The sequence below is a fragment of the Euwallacea similis genome, chromosome 10 (genome assembly GCF_039881205.1).
Source record: "Euwallacea similis isolate ESF13 chromosome 10, ESF131.1, whole genome shotgun sequence".
In the NCBI taxonomy this organism is placed as follows: Eukaryota; Metazoa; Arthropoda; class Insecta; order Coleoptera; family Curculionidae; genus Euwallacea; species Euwallacea similis.
Window position 1 is genome coordinate 999,472 of NC_089618.1, and position 15,804 is coordinate 1,015,275.

The following is a 15,804-nucleotide window of genomic DNA, read 5'->3' on the forward strand; positions in this document are numbered from 1 at the left end:
GACCTTCGTCTAAACCTAATAGAATCATCTGGGCATGTTATAAATCCCTGTTGAGTTTTATAAGTTTATTAGATACTCCTCCCTTTCACCTTCCTTATCCCTTGATTCAATGGCATTGTGAAGGATGAAATTGTGTATTACTGCTCCAAATTGACTTTCCCTCTTATTAACTTGCAATCTTGAATTATTATTGGAAAGTGAGGAATTCTTCCACTACACGCCAATTTTCTTAATCACTGTTAAATCTATAATTTCATCCATTGTTGTAAGATGAATTCCGATGTTGTCGGAATACGTTGGGATTTACACCTAATTTGAATGGACAGACAACTGAGTATTTCAGTTAATTTGTTAATAAAATGCTATTTTCACTTTGTCCGTTATTTCTTCATCGAACACATGATTTAGCTGGCTCGATTTAACTTCACTTGCTTAAAGTGAGACGAATTTTTAAGGTATTTTTAAATTGATCGTTTTTGAGTAGAACATTGATTTCTAATTCATGCGAAACGCAATTTAACTATTTACATTTACACATAACACATTTTTCCATACTAACCTAACACATATAACGCACTAATCTGAACTGATTCATTATAGTCCCAATATAATAAACCTAAATATATGTAGAATAAAATATGTAACATATAGGATGGTTCATTAACAATAAGAAATCCGAAAGTTGGAGATGTTACACATCAAATGGTGACCACTGGTGCAAACAGTTTTCTCAATATGCAAAAAAGGTGTTCGGATAATTAACGTGGTCCGAGGAGGAAGCATCAGGAAGAAAGACATCCTAGTTGCTTTTATATTGAGCCAGTGTGGAGGTGTTTGAATTAATGTATACGGGCACGAACCTCCTACAGATCCTACAACCCTGGAGGTTGTCGGATGTAATAAAAAGATGGCTGCATCTCATTTGGAGGCCAGTATTGAGGAGGCGCAAGTTAGGGTGGGTATGGAGGTGTCGCAGTAGATAATTACGTTGGCGAAAAAAATCTGACTCAAAAGAATTCAAAAGGTTATGTTTAGAAATTGAAGATAAGGGTGACTTTAACATGAGGATCAACTCGGAGCGGTACAAATTTTGAGATATAGAAGAAAATGGAAATAAGGTACCAAAAAAATACTTGCCTAAGATAAATAGTCATAATGGCAACTTCAGAGATTATTGATGCACTTATATTATAATGATATGGTAATATAACTCAAAACCTACAATTAGCCTCTGCGCTAAATGAAATGGAGATTAGTATAATTCTATCATAAATACGGAACGGATAATCATCTGCACGAGCGAAAACTCTACGTATTCGGGAGAGCGGAGAATACTGAAAAAGAATGAAAAAAGTTTAAGCCATTAGCCGATCTATGAGAAGCATTTTCCCACAGTAAGGAGGAAAAATTCACAAATGCCCTAAAAAAAATTAGAAATTAAAAAAATTCATTCGAAACGAAGACTCGTGCATCACCTACACTTGAAGCTAATTAAAGTGAATATTTTACATTCGAATGGAGTGATTTTACCAAGGATAAGAACAGCCAAAAAAATGTTTTTTTGTTTATTTAAAGATTTTTAAAATATCCACAAAGAGATCTTTCTGAAAATAAACTGAAAATTATCGAGAACGCATGGAAGCGGAATCCGCATTATGCTCGCCAGCTAAAGCTGTTTACGCAGAGTCGAAATTACTCACTAATGGCACGTTATCTAAAAATGCCCATACTTAACTATGAATATTTGATTTTAAGTGGACTTTTAAATTAAAAAAATCCTACTTAGCAGGTTATTAATGTTTATTGACATATTAATTGAAACTTCATTTTGATAAGTGCTGCAGACAGCTGTTGCAATATACTGGTTATTCCCCATTAAACCTGTTTTCTAACAATATAAAAATTTACTTCATTTACAGATATTTCAACATCCAAGTAGGTTGACAGTATCGCATGTGAGAGCGTGCCATCGAGGCCGGAAGAGAGTCAAATTTTAGGCTTCCCTCTATGTACTTCCTTGAGATGTGCCTGTGTAATGCCTGAAGACTTTAAAATGAACATATTGTAGGCTATCCTGTGTCATTTGCTGCTTTTTTCTTTTACAAAGGTTTTTGCCAATCGGAGAAAAACGGATCAATAGGTATCATTCGGAGGAAAAATTATGTAATTTTTTGTGCGAAAATGCAAATTTCCTGCCTTAGCACACTCCGTATATCGCCTTAGCAATAAATTTGCTACTTTTCCGCCTTGTTAAATATGCAACTATTTTATTTTTCCAAATCCCTCTTTAATATAGTAACAATTTAAAATTCGGCTGGGCTCCAGTCCCCCGTGCCTGTCAGACACCCTGTAGCACAGTTTTCAGCCCAAATATTTAATTATCACAAATTTCTAAGCATTAAAGTTAATGTTAAATATTAGTGGTCCCCCGAATCCTCAGGTAGAAAGGCATTTGGTACAGGTCAGGCCTTATACAGTAGGTCTTGTGCGGTAATTTTCCTGTATCCAATCATTAAATAACATTCTACTGATATTTAGATTCCGTCTTAAGATAAAAAAAAATCCTTTCGAGCTTTAAATCGAATCTTTCAACAGTAAAAATAGAAATGTGGAAACTGGGTAGTTAAATAGGTGTCAGTTAAACGAATTTAATAAACAGCAGCAAAAAATGTTTGAAATCCCATTGTTCCATTACATAAAAATATTAGCCATGTCTCATTTACGTCACTATATTAAATCAAATTAAAACAAAAAAGGTAGTTGGTCTTTCATGGTGGTCTAGCTGGGAGATTGTTGCTTAAAGACACATCATGTGAATTTGCTTCGGAAATTGCGTCACGCACTTCGAAATCGGCGTAATTATTTGCGAATGGAAACAGTTAGTTATATTTGAAATTACTATCATTAGTTATGGGAGTATTTGAGAGGAAATCGGAGGTGTAGTAGGAAAAGCCCCTTAATAGCACAGCAGTCCGCCTGCAGGAGGTTTACTTACTAAGTCGTGGGTTTGGAATTTATCTGTTAAGATGGGTGTATTATCAAGTGTAAAAAGGCCCATGGAGACGTAAATGGAAGCCACCCCATAAAATTAGATTACCTCCCCCAATGTTTGTAAAGCCAGATTACAGTTTATCATCGAGCGACGTTTCATAGATTATCATTCGGCCCCAGAGGAATTTCGACAGAGATTGAGGAGTGTTACGTTGTATACTTGTTCAATCATAATTTTGCTTCTAGTGTGTATAAAAGGCCACATGGCTACCAAATAATTCTACATACATTCCGAATATACATTTCACTGCCCCCATGCGCTGCAAGAATGAAACATCTGTTCGAGTATAAAAATAAGAATAAGTAGTCTATTTTCGACCCAGTGCACCTGAAAAGTAATTTCGTAACAATTAGGACGTGAAGCGATCTATTTTGGAGCCCAATTTAATGTCTTGCCCCATCAGTTTTATAATATTGACGTCATAGTAGGATTGTAGGCCAGAAGTGGCTCTACAATAATAAATAAGTCCAGCGTGCCTACGTGTTGCTCGGGTAGCGATGAAGGCTATGTCAAACATAATAACAGAAAATTACGATTAATCAAAATATTTTGTTGGAATGTTTGGTGTGAGAACGCCTTGAAGAAATCACAATTCAAGAATTATAAATTCCTCTAAAACTTCCTCAATGCTGAAACAAGGTTAACTCAATGCAAGTTAGGAAAATAATTTGAGTTCAAAATTCTGGCAAAAAAACGTAAAATCTGGACCAAAATTGACGACGTTTTGTCTCAGAAATCATAAAATCTCATGATCTAGAGTCCGAACGCTTCAAGAGCACCGCTACGTCATAACATTCCTATTTAGCTGTATAACAAAACGGTGACGTAGCTGTCTCCTTCTTAAACGTTCGGACTCTACTACATACCCAAGGGCACACAATTTCTCAAAAAATTGTAAAAAGTGACCCATTTTAAAACGGTTTCTAGCTCCATCCAAAAATATCCTCAAAACACTTATAGAGTAGCTATACTGTTTGGGTTTAATAGTAAAATGAATTACGTAATTATCTCCTGGAAATGAAGAATAACCATAAAAGGTCAACATATGAAACATTTATACGAAGTGTTTTATTCGAAGTGTGTGTTAGAGATATTTTGAAATAAAAGTTTAATTATTGTCAAATTTGTATGAATAAAAGATTGAAAGATGAGGTCTTATTCGGCTCATCCATCCGCACACTGATTGGCCTCATATGGCCTATTAATGTAGTCCCATATAGCCCCCTCACTATTGCAACAGAACAACAGCAAAAGACGATAATACATTTTTGTCACTTTTCTCTTTGAAATTGAAAAATCAATTGGTGTCTGTTACGTGTATTTTAGCGTTAAAAAACTAGTTTGAAATCTGACTAAAGCAAACAAAGGCAAAGGCAAGAAGAAAAAAGTCAAGGAAGACGACTCGAATGCTTTGACTGAAGTGGACAAAACCTTTTACGAACTAACTATCGCTAATTTAAGCCGGAAACTTGCAAGATTCCGGTCTTTGACCCAGAGGAATTGGAGCTGAAAACTTAAGAATTGCAGCAAAACTTGGACAAAAATGACAAGTATAAGTCGGGCATTATCACCTTCCTGAAGCGGATGCTGCAGGAAAACAGCAACGAAATCAACGAGTTAAAGGAGCGAATCACTGCGATGCAGGAAACGCCTAAAACTGTGCCGAAAATCGCGGATATGGAGCAAGAACACGAGCAATAATCTTCAGAAAACCAACTCTTAGTAGTTAAACTTAATTCCCTTAACGATTTTAGGACTCAAAGAGATGAACTCGTGAAAAAAATCAATGTTTATTACTTAACGATATTATTCCTGTGAGCCGTAAAGTATTTTCTGAAATTAGACCTCTCAGACTGTTTGAGAAATTCTGCAAAAAATTATGCATAAAGTAATTTCAAATAAAACCGGCTAGATCAACCAGACAAGATTCCTGGTATTATTATACAGAGCTCTCTCATCAAGCCCACAAAACAAGTCGAGGATTATGGTGATCTGAGAACTGATGTAGTTTACATTTCACTTAAATAGTAGCCTCGTGCCTTCTAGATCATAGACAGGCTACATAATATTATCACAACAGTAGTTGAGGTATAATAACCAGCAAGAAGCAGAACATTGTGATGAGTCTGACTGCAAAGAAGTATCAAGTTACGGTAAATACCGAGATTAATAGCATTTCCTTATACTTAAAAGAGATGCATTTACAGCAAAATCCTGATATGTTTAACAACTGATAAAAGACATTTCGGCAAAAATGTGAAATAGAAAGCACCGATTTAAGTTAGTAATTAGCAATCCTGCTAGCAATCTTACCGATGTGAATCCAAAATTTGTTGTTAACGCATAATTAACTTTCGCAACATCTGGTTTAGTTTTGATTTGGAGATAAGGAACATAATATTATAGTAAAAGATTAAATTGCATTAATCTAATTTGTAGCAATAAATAATTTTTTTGAGCAACCTGGCATCAATGTAGAAATAATTAATAGCTTCGAGTGACACGAATGCAATCTTCAGAAATTTAGGAATTCTTTGATGTTATGCGAGGACAATATGTCAGGATGCCGATACATCAAAATTAGGACCTACTTTACATCTTTCTTCCCAGGGCAGATATTGATAAAAAAATCCCATCGAAAATCCCTTTGACAGGACTCGTAATATCCCTATGGTAGCAATTGGTGCAAAACAATGAAACACCTGCCTTTCAATGTATGGACGAGTGGTGAATGAAATTCTCATTTGTAAACCTTCCAGTACGGTGAATTTTGCTGTAATCAAGAATCAAAGTAATAGCCCTTCGCACGTCAGCACTCTTCAAAGAAGAAACCCATTCGGTTCTCCATTAGAGGCCACTATAGTTTTCAGCAAATCACCGATTTCAATTAAACTGAACCCAAATCAACAGGGAACCTACGAACCATTAATATCTAATAAGAGGCTATTTTTTCTGATTCTAACATACAGAAATTTAGTAGTAAGTCCGGAGGTAGTAAACACCGACATGAGCAATCTAGATGCAGCGGCAGCGCGTGCATCGCCTACCACCAAAAACTGAAACACAGCAGGCGCAGGCAACTGAGACACCAGAAAACAGCGGAGCATCGGGCGCAGTAGTCAAGCGATCGTCCCATGGTCGGCTGTAGCGCGATCATTTGTCCGTCGTTCACCGGCTGTTTTTGTCGTCTTCCGCGGTATTGACGTTCACTTGTTTTGGTGTGCGAGTAGAACAACTTACGTAAGAAGAAGCGCGGGAATCTTGATGCCGATACTGCAGCGACAACAGTTGTTCGGTGTTCACGGTTACTTACATATTGAACAGGTGGACAGTTTAAAGAAGTACAAAAAGGGCCTTCTCAGTGGTTGAAGTTATATTAACCATATGCAGAGTAGAGTATCTTCGAGTGAGCGGTGGCAATAATTGCTTTTAAAGGTGACTTGATGGCCTGTATGACTAATGGCAGTAGATTTTCATTCGTTTGTGATTCCCGCTGGTATAAAATGACTGTTCAATTGTCAACTTCCGGTGTCTAGACTGAGAGTTGGTGCGAAAATTGGATCGGGGATGATTTTGGAAAATATGTGCAAGATGCACATACACGAACGGTTGTGCTTCAAACAGGTAATTTTTACCACCATGCAGTTACACGCTACGGCGGAGAGACTGGTCTTTCCGCCCTTACAACAAAACCACTTACGTTTGTAGATAAATAATCATTCATAAAATGCAAAGAAAATAAAAGAACAAAATGCATTTGGAAATGCTCCAATAGAGCGGTTGAAGGGCAAAAGAAGCGGGATTGTCTTGTTTGTCTTGTAAGGCAAAGAGGTTCAGGATGGTCCAGTTGGGTCGATTGTATGTCCATCTTGCCTGAATTTGTTTTAGTTATTCTTGTCATGTGTGTGCGTTCCTATAGTAGTTGATTGGACGGATTGTGCATCGGGATGTCGAGGTGGCTTACCATTGTTTTTTCCATTGCACTTGTCCTCAGCACGTCTCCATAATCAATGGCCTGCAAATTATATTTTACTAAACATTTAAACAAAGAATCACAGGATTACGAATGTAAATAATAATTGTCAACAATTCGGATTATTAATGGGCGTTACCTGTCGCTACCGGTCTTAGCGGGTGTCAGTGTCTCAGAGATATCAACAGTCACACAAGACAAGAACGCCCTCGGAAACTCTTATTTAAGAAGCGATTGCAATTCAAATTGATACAATTATTGTGAGGTTCAGACATAAAACATGTTTGTCCTTCATTTTTCAAAACCACAATGAAGTGCTTTATTCCCTAGTCAAACGACTTAAATTAAATTTCACATTTTATTGATTTGCTCCTTACTTTTTTATATGTAAATCTTCCAAGAAATCAATCGAAATCGAATCCAAATGCGGGCGATTGATCAATTATTTTAGAAAAGTTCTTGATGCCGGTTGACATCTTGCCTGCTCTGACGATAACTATTTAACCATAGAGTGGTGTCTACACGGCTGTGCAAATTCGTATTTTCCATATCGGAGCAAGAAAACTTTGAAGATACGGGAAGATATTACAATTTATTTTTCATGTCTTGTCCCTAATATTTTTAATCTCTGTGTCTGCTACCGAAATTTCTATTTTCAAATTCTCGGAAAACACCTAATTCGAAGATCTATTAAACCACACAGAAATAGAAGTACTAACTTTTGTTTTCAATAGAATGTGATAGGCAAAATAGTGTTTTCTTCAAGTTTTTTTTAAATGCTCCAGTAACAAGGACATTGGGCATTCATCTTGAATTAGTTGTTGTTTCGAGGCTATTTCCGAGGTTATTTCGCTTTATCAAATGCAATTACTAATTTAACTGAAATATCGATATTGAATACCAATAATAATTGAACAGAATGGGTTGGAAATATTAGATGCACATGACAAACAAATTTAATGTTCTTTTCTCTTCTTTGTATGTATTTCAGCGTGTTTACCTGTGTAGCAAACATGAATTTTATGTGTTAGTTTTGTAAAACTTTGTATACCTAAGGGAAAGTATGGATCCAAGCTGTTATTTTAGTTGGTTAGAGTGCGTAGACTACTCAAATAGAGTAACCCAAATTCGAAAATATTTATAAAATAGTATACAAAATATTTAAGATATACTAATCCTTACCTACTTTTCCTGCGTCTCGGGTTTAATGAAAAAAATCTGATATTTTTTCAATCTTCAATATACAAAATTGGAATACTCTGAACTGAAGTTAAACGATGGTTAAAGCGAGGGATAAAGGTTCTAGCTAGATTTATAAAACTAGAATTTTCTAATGAGTTTTATATACCATTTTTTTCTTATTTTACCATACGAAGAAGAAGTAACATGAATATGACAGAGATTTGAGAAAAACTCATAACTCAAACAAGCCTGAAAACGTGTTTCAACGTTGGAGGAATGACGCAAGTCTAAAGGAAAATCGAAGGTGGGATGATTGTGCAAGAACCTAGTATTATAGATTCTTGCATTGACTTTCCATGTCTTATTCAATGTATCTGCGTTTTAGGAGTTTATGCTTTAGTATATTATTTTTGAAGTTGGCCGTTAAATCCAATTTTAGGTCACAAGTTTACAAGAACACAAAATAGGCGCAACTGCATCCAGCTACAGTCGTATGCTTTATAGCATTATAAAGTCAGCTAATCCTATTATATGTCCGAGACATAACTCACTTCTTATTTTTACATAATCATTATTTACTACTTTAACTCCATGTGTATCTAATCGTATCGCGTACTACTGATGAACGCACCACTTGCTTCGGGCACAACCTCTCAATTCTATTAGTGGTATTGTGTAAACATACAGATTTAGAAAAAAAATCCATTTGCTGCAGCATTTAGTTACAACATTCAGCATTCCATTGACCATAATCTGAAATATCAGTATACATCGTGAAGAATGAACCTGCAGCAGCAGCAGCTGTCGCCACCGGCCATCGTCTTCATTTACCTTTAGAAACAATTTACCAACATGTGATCCGATATGTAAATAGGTCAATGCGAAACATAAAAATCTGCCCTTCTCTTCTACATACCGTATGTAATGTGTGTAATTTGTGCTGTCAAGCTAACTGCTATATAGTTCACAGTTATGCAAACGTCTAATCTTTTAGATACACAAACGACGACTATATTATTAAAATCGCTCTGTATTATACGCTATCAACAATGCACTTTTCGAACTTCCGCCTTCCGCCATGTGATGCTCCACATGTGCGTTCTCCAAGACCCCACCAGTGCTAAGCTAAATTTGCCTCACAACAGCCGGTTTTAATTTTAAACGAGAATTACTTTATCTTCAATAATTCCATTATTTCAGAACGTATCATTCATATAATTATTTCACGATTTCCATGTTAGGTTACTCTTACTACGCACATGAGCAAATGTTTTACGCAGACCGGTTTCTTGTTAACAATTTAAACGTTACGTATGCAAAAAGGTTGATCGTAATTTTGCACGTGTTTTGTTCAACTCTCTATCTTGATGTATAGGAAGAAGCACATATGTAGTATCTCGTGAAGGAAGTGGATTCAATGAATTAATTTCAGTGATTCATGATGCGGATGGAATTGTGTTTCTTTGAAGCTATGTTTAATGCAAAAGGAATGGAAAGCGATTACTTAGTCATTCGAAATATGATTGGTTACAAAGAGCGTCAATATATTAAGGTGTTAGGAAGCGCAACGTAAAATTATGATCAAAACGCTTTTTCGATGTTGGTTAATGTATTCGATTATATCTTGTGATTGGTTCTATGGGCGCGCCACAAGATCTGTCGCACGAAGCTTCTTTTGCCCTTGTACAGGCACCAAGTGCCCAAATCGCATTATGATGTACATATACGTGTCTATCGAGTTGTCTACTTTGTGATGGATAATGAAGATATCCAAGTTTGCTTGATCATGGCCCATCCAGAACACCTTGGTCGGACTTTATTATGATAACTATGCTTTACTCTCGACTTTACTGAAAATCATTCTGAACTCCTTATCGGCAAATACATCTTTCGTATAATATGACATAGCAAGGCATAAAATATGTGTATACGACACGTTGACAATGAATCTTTTTACACTTTTATTCGTGCTAATATTTTCGATCTCAAGGGATGATTCTCAACCAGTTTTTTAGATATTATTTTGAATGTTTCGGGGGCCAAGCAAACGTTCTACGTTGTGTTCAATTTTTTTTCGACAAGAATTTTGATAGATACTGTCATGTCAAAGTAAGAAAAGAACGACCTTGGTGCTTGAAGAAGGCGAGTACCGACATAGTACTTCGTCGAACTAATGATTTTCATATGAGGAAGTGGGCGGGGATTGAGGGATTAAAATCGTTTATGTCATTTGAGAGTTCAGACAAGCCTCCATCTGTACTAAGCAAAACCATAGCGAAGCATCGCACCTCGCCGGGCACCTCAACGTTCACCTCGCCATTCACCTCGACGTTCACCTCCCTCAGTATAACATCATCACTGATTAACATAGTGAAGAAATTTGAATCGTCGTTCATCATAGTTCATTTGTCTAGTTTCTTACGAACAGAGAGATAGTAAAAATGTTGTCTGACTCAGGTAGTGATGGTGACTCGCCGAATACCTTGGTATGGGGGCTATTATTAATTATGCTTTGTTTATGTTAAATTTGGTTTGGTCCCTCAAGCAGCACCACACATTCAGTTCCTTTACCATAAACGTACATTGGGTCCTTCCATCAGACCAAACATGTAGGGTACTGCTAATTAAACGCAACGTCTACTGTTGCTCTACTGAGGGAGCGGGGGATTGAGAGAACCAATCATAGAGCAGGTTTCAAGCACCTAGCTGTTGAAAAACATTTTTTTTTTCATTTTACGGCGAGGTGAACGTCGAGGTGCCCGGTGAAGTGCGATGCTTCACTACGTTTTTACCCTGACGAGTAAACCTCCTCCGAGGCTCATGAATTGTTGCGGAGAAGAATCTGAACACCTCAAGTTAATGAATTAATCTATAAAAATGTCGAAAATAATTTTGCACGATAATGATATGAACAAATGTTACAAGCCGGAAACTCCCAAAATACGGGTATTTCTGAAACTTTTTTAGTTTAGAGTTTACATACGAACATTACATATAAATTACATATATTTACATACATAACATTACACATACATAACATTACATATAAAGTTTACATATCAAACCTAAACAATCATTTCTTGGTATCGACAAGACACATTCAAGACCCACACTCAAAATCTTAACAATACATCTCCTCCTGTGGAAGTCGTGTCTGATAATTATCAAGCCCTATCAAATTTCGATCGCAATTAATCATTGGGAGTACAATTTAATTAGCATATTATTATTTGCAAAACGAAATAAGTTAGCCATTGAAATCAACCTGTCGGACACGAAAGTTTACGAAAACGAGCTAATGATCGGCCTTGACATACCATTTTGAATAATATTGTCGAGACGTTCGCATAATCGATTATTTTGATGGCAAATATCGCTTTAGAGGCAACGATTGTGGGAGCACTTTTGCTGGCGTCGCAGAATTGAAGTGCCAAATTCCTCAGTTCTTCGCATGTTGCTGTCCTGGAGGCGGTAAAATTACCACAATTTTTATGGTGTTTGCTTAGGATTCAGCTTAATTACCAAAATTGTGAAAATACCATTGCTCTGTTTAGTATTTCACGAAAATTTCACTTCTTCGTAGAAGATAATTTGGGCTTTAAAGCCGGTTCGTTAGTGCTGATGGATGTTTTTCACCTCATGTTTCGAATAACTTCAGCGCTAATGACCAATTTCTAATCCGAACTCATAATAATCGCCACCATTTTCTTCTCGCTTCGGTATGTAAGTCACAATCGCCGAGTAATATTACAAATGCGGTGACATGCACAACAGGCCTTGTTACATGAATAGCTAATTCCAGGTCGCGGTACTTTACAATCAGCCGTCGTCGATACGAAAAGAATGTTTGAAGTCATTGTAGTTGGTATCGTCGTTTTTATTTTTATTATTTATTTTATATTGTCGGACGACTATCGGTTGTGGTGGAATTCCTACGTCCACGGAATACGAAATTAGGGAAACTCAACTATGTTTCGATATATTCATGCAGCAGACAGATCTTCGGCTCCACGAATCCTAGGCATTGTTTGATCGGTTCGGCCTGAAGGTTTTATTGTCGTCGCTGCTGTAAATCAACCCTTAAAGAACTATAGAATTTTCGCTCATCGTAAATCATCCATTTTCAATATGCCCCTCAAGTGTCCTAAAATTGGCAAAACCGTGAAGAGGATTCCGGAGCTGGCTGGGGAAGTCTGCGTTTACTAAGGACTTTGTTCGCTTGAATAGCTCCAACAGATTTTGCTGAAAATTTCGCAAAGTCTGGAAAAAATTATGTCAACAATAGATATCGTGTCGAGTACGTTATTTGGAAACCAATATTGAACGTTTGAAGTGGTACCCGCTTATTATTGCTCACCTACTTTCACTGTGTTATACTTATTAGATTTGTCCGTTTCAAAATTGCATTTGCGACATATCCTCTTTTTGCATAGATAAAAGACTACATAATTACCACCACAAAAGCTAACACGTGGAAGTGGTCGTGAAGAGTAGTTTGATCGTATCGGCAATTTCATCATTATGTCGATTTCGATGTATTCAGCAAATATTACGATCATTCTATGTATTTGCATTAGTTAATGGCTTTATATCAAGAATTCGCTCTTAAAATAGGCTATTTTAGAGACCTGCTTTACAAGATCTATTTCTTATTCTAATCTAGTAGTACCCAGTTTACTTTAATGTGGGGTAAATACATGGTGCTCTACTTAATACCAACGCTTCACCAAACGATAATGGTAGTTCGTCATTGGAGTTTATTATGTATGCAAACACTTATTTTTATTTAACCAGGCAGTAACATTTTCTATTCGTTATTTTGAGGTTGAAAGTGTTAATATGTGGAAAGCTAATGCAACCACCATATTCTTTTCAATCAATTGATCAAAATGACGCGACCGGTCCAAATTTGACTGATCAATTCATTGAAAAAACGACTTGATTTGAGTTCTTTACACAATTGTTCGTCATATTCTTCACATCAGGGTGAGCCAAACGATCACGAAGTGCTTGTTTATTTGCTTGAACGCTTACGGTGCAAGTTCCGTACTACCCCACCTCGTAGCTACTGTTAATTCAAGTGATTCGGCTTAAGTAATTGATTGTAATGTTTTCTATGCCTTTACTTTCGCGTAGAACTGCGTCCGGTACATGCTTCAATTTTAAAAAAATTCACGATCTCGTTGCAAATGCCCACATGATCAGACGGTATCTTAAATGATCCATCATCCTTTAACAACAAATTCAGTATGTTCGAACGTTGCCCACACGTTTGCGCTTTTAGTACTCTAATTAGTGTAAATGAGTTTTCAAAGAGTCTGAAATATTGACTATGGTCAAATAGCGAGCAAATATTTTACTGAAAATTGACCGAATTGGACCAGTAAATTCACCAGATTACAACTACACTCTCAACTACAGAAAATGTGAAGATAAGCATATTTTGTTACACATACATATTCGAAATTGGTGGTGTTCCAGTTGAATGACCATCTCATAAACTTTTCTCTGCTCACACGTTATTAATTCTAATCACAAGTTATTTCGTAGAGGGCACTGGGGTTAACTAAACTAAATTTTACCTTTCAGATTCCCAGTATCGGGGCTTAGCATCCTTAGACCCACGAAAGTCTAAGGATGTTAAGTCCGGAAATCAGGGTGGCCATTCCATTGTGACACTTCCAATTTCAATGTAGATACGCCAAAATGTGTTTGACATTCGTCAAATCGAAACCGGTCTTGCCTTAACGTATTGAGTGGTTTATTTTCATTTCTTTTCCCTAGAGCCGGGCCGGTAAATTAGCTTATGAAAAAAAAAACTTATATTCAGAACAAAAGTTTCAGTTTGGAACTCCTCACAACCAAAATATCCCTGACCTACGTAACCGTACTTAAACCCCTATAAAAACCGCCAGGTAAGAAATCTTGTTTTTTAAATAATAGAACTACACCAGATCGGTCATTGTATTCCTCAAACGGCTGATGTGAAGAGTCCCTTATATGGCGCATAAAGATGTCAAGATTTCGGGGGTCCGCATTCGAAAAACAGCTGCCAGGTTATAACGAATGTTCTTCGGTGATTTTTCATGAGTTGCTTTTGAAACTTTTTCCGTGGTTTTAATACCAGTTACTCAGATTAGCAGTTATTTCTTTATTTGATCATGACCACTAACGCTAGCAAAAACAAATAAGCAAGAACTATTTAAAGCATGTTACTTTCCTTTTCCTCTCTTATTATTGGGACGTGGCACAAGTGAAGGTCGCCAAAAGCCGAAACCGTAATGCACCGCTAAGAACCAGATACAATTATTTTTGTACCAATGGGTTTGACATTTAATTGGTTGGCACCTACCCGCTATCAATGCCAATAATCCGTTTAATTTAAATGTTAGTCGATGCATTTAAGAATCGAGTCTAGACCTTGATCCTGACACGATTATTTTGTTTTCAGTTTGCTCTTAAAATTTATAACCTGCAACGACCTTTTAGCAGGTGGGTAGACGCACGTTTTCTGCTGCTGCCTTGTTTACCTTTAGCATTTGTGGTCGTGAATTTTTAGCACTGGTTAGCACTTTTTATTGGCGGTTCTACTTATAGTCCTGTTTTTTATACCTATACTAAAATGTATTTCAAAATTTCCAATAGTAATACAGGGTGTTCGGAAATAACGTCGAAATATTTTGGGTGGTGATCCCAGAGATTAAAATGATAATGTAAGTCCTTATAAACATCTTCAAAAATTGCTTTTTAAAGGGGCTAGAAAGAACCCTTTAAAGTTGGAACTTTGAAAATGGTTTTCTTGCAATATTTTCGAAACGCTTTACACTAAAATTGTGAAATTCGAAATACTTTAATAAGTTGGAATTAGAAAACCTATTTATGTTAGTAATTGCAGATTTTAGTTAGGGGCGTCATACACAAATTTATTAATGTTTTAAATCAAGTTGCTGAATCGCTGAATATCTAGAATAAAGCTTGATTTAGAAACTGTTGTTATCATGGTTCGCTTGCTGTTGCTATTGAGATAATCTAATATGTATATGAAATCACAGTGTCAAACAAAGAAAACGCATCGCTGATTTGGAGTTTATCAGCCTGTGATCACTAATCTAGGTGTATGTATATTGTTGCTACCCTGATGAAGACCTGATGAAATTGATCAAAACGTCGGTGGGTTTAAAACGGTAAATAGTTTCTTTGAATCTCTTAAACCTGCGAAGCAACTCACTGTACCGCCCCTGAAACCCTTTACACTCTAATTTCATAAATATGCTTCTGTGTAATGAACAATTTTTCAAGTTTTATTTACTTTTTAATGATATATGTATGCCCGTCCTACTGTTATTATAATTTATAATTATTTCGTTTCAGGTAAGCTTCCAGTCTGATTCGGAAGAGAGATTCCCGACCTTGTTGGCGTTAGTGGTAAGTTTGTTACATAAGCTCATGTTAACTCAGACTTGAGCACTGTATTTCCTCTTGATCTCCCTCATTGAGGAGGTAGGTATTCGTTCACTTCTTCGCGCTCTATAATGTGCGAAAGGTGAAAATCCGTGAGAAAAAAAGTTGGAAGCGATAAATTTCTGTCTAAAAATAA

The 15,804-nt window shown here is 36.4% G+C and overlaps 1 protein-coding gene across 2 annotated transcripts in view; it reads left to right on the plus strand.

Moving 5' to 3' along the window:
• The window catches only part of LOC136411423 (rho GTPase-activating protein 20-like), a 131,430-nt gene that overhangs the window by 78,758 nt on the left and 36,868 nt on the right, over positions 1-15,804 (plus strand). The window contains exon 1 of one of the 2 annotated variants that reach the window (XM_066393985.1): positions 6,136-6,676. The exons of the other annotated variant lie outside the window; for it this stretch is intronic. Within the exon in view, the coding sequence (XP_066250082.1) occupies positions 6,620-6,676 (57 nt within the window). The 5' untranslated portion in view covers positions 6,136-6,619. Of the gene's footprint in view, positions 1-6,135; positions 6,677-15,804 lie in introns of those variants that run through there. 2 annotated transcript variants of the gene reach the window in all.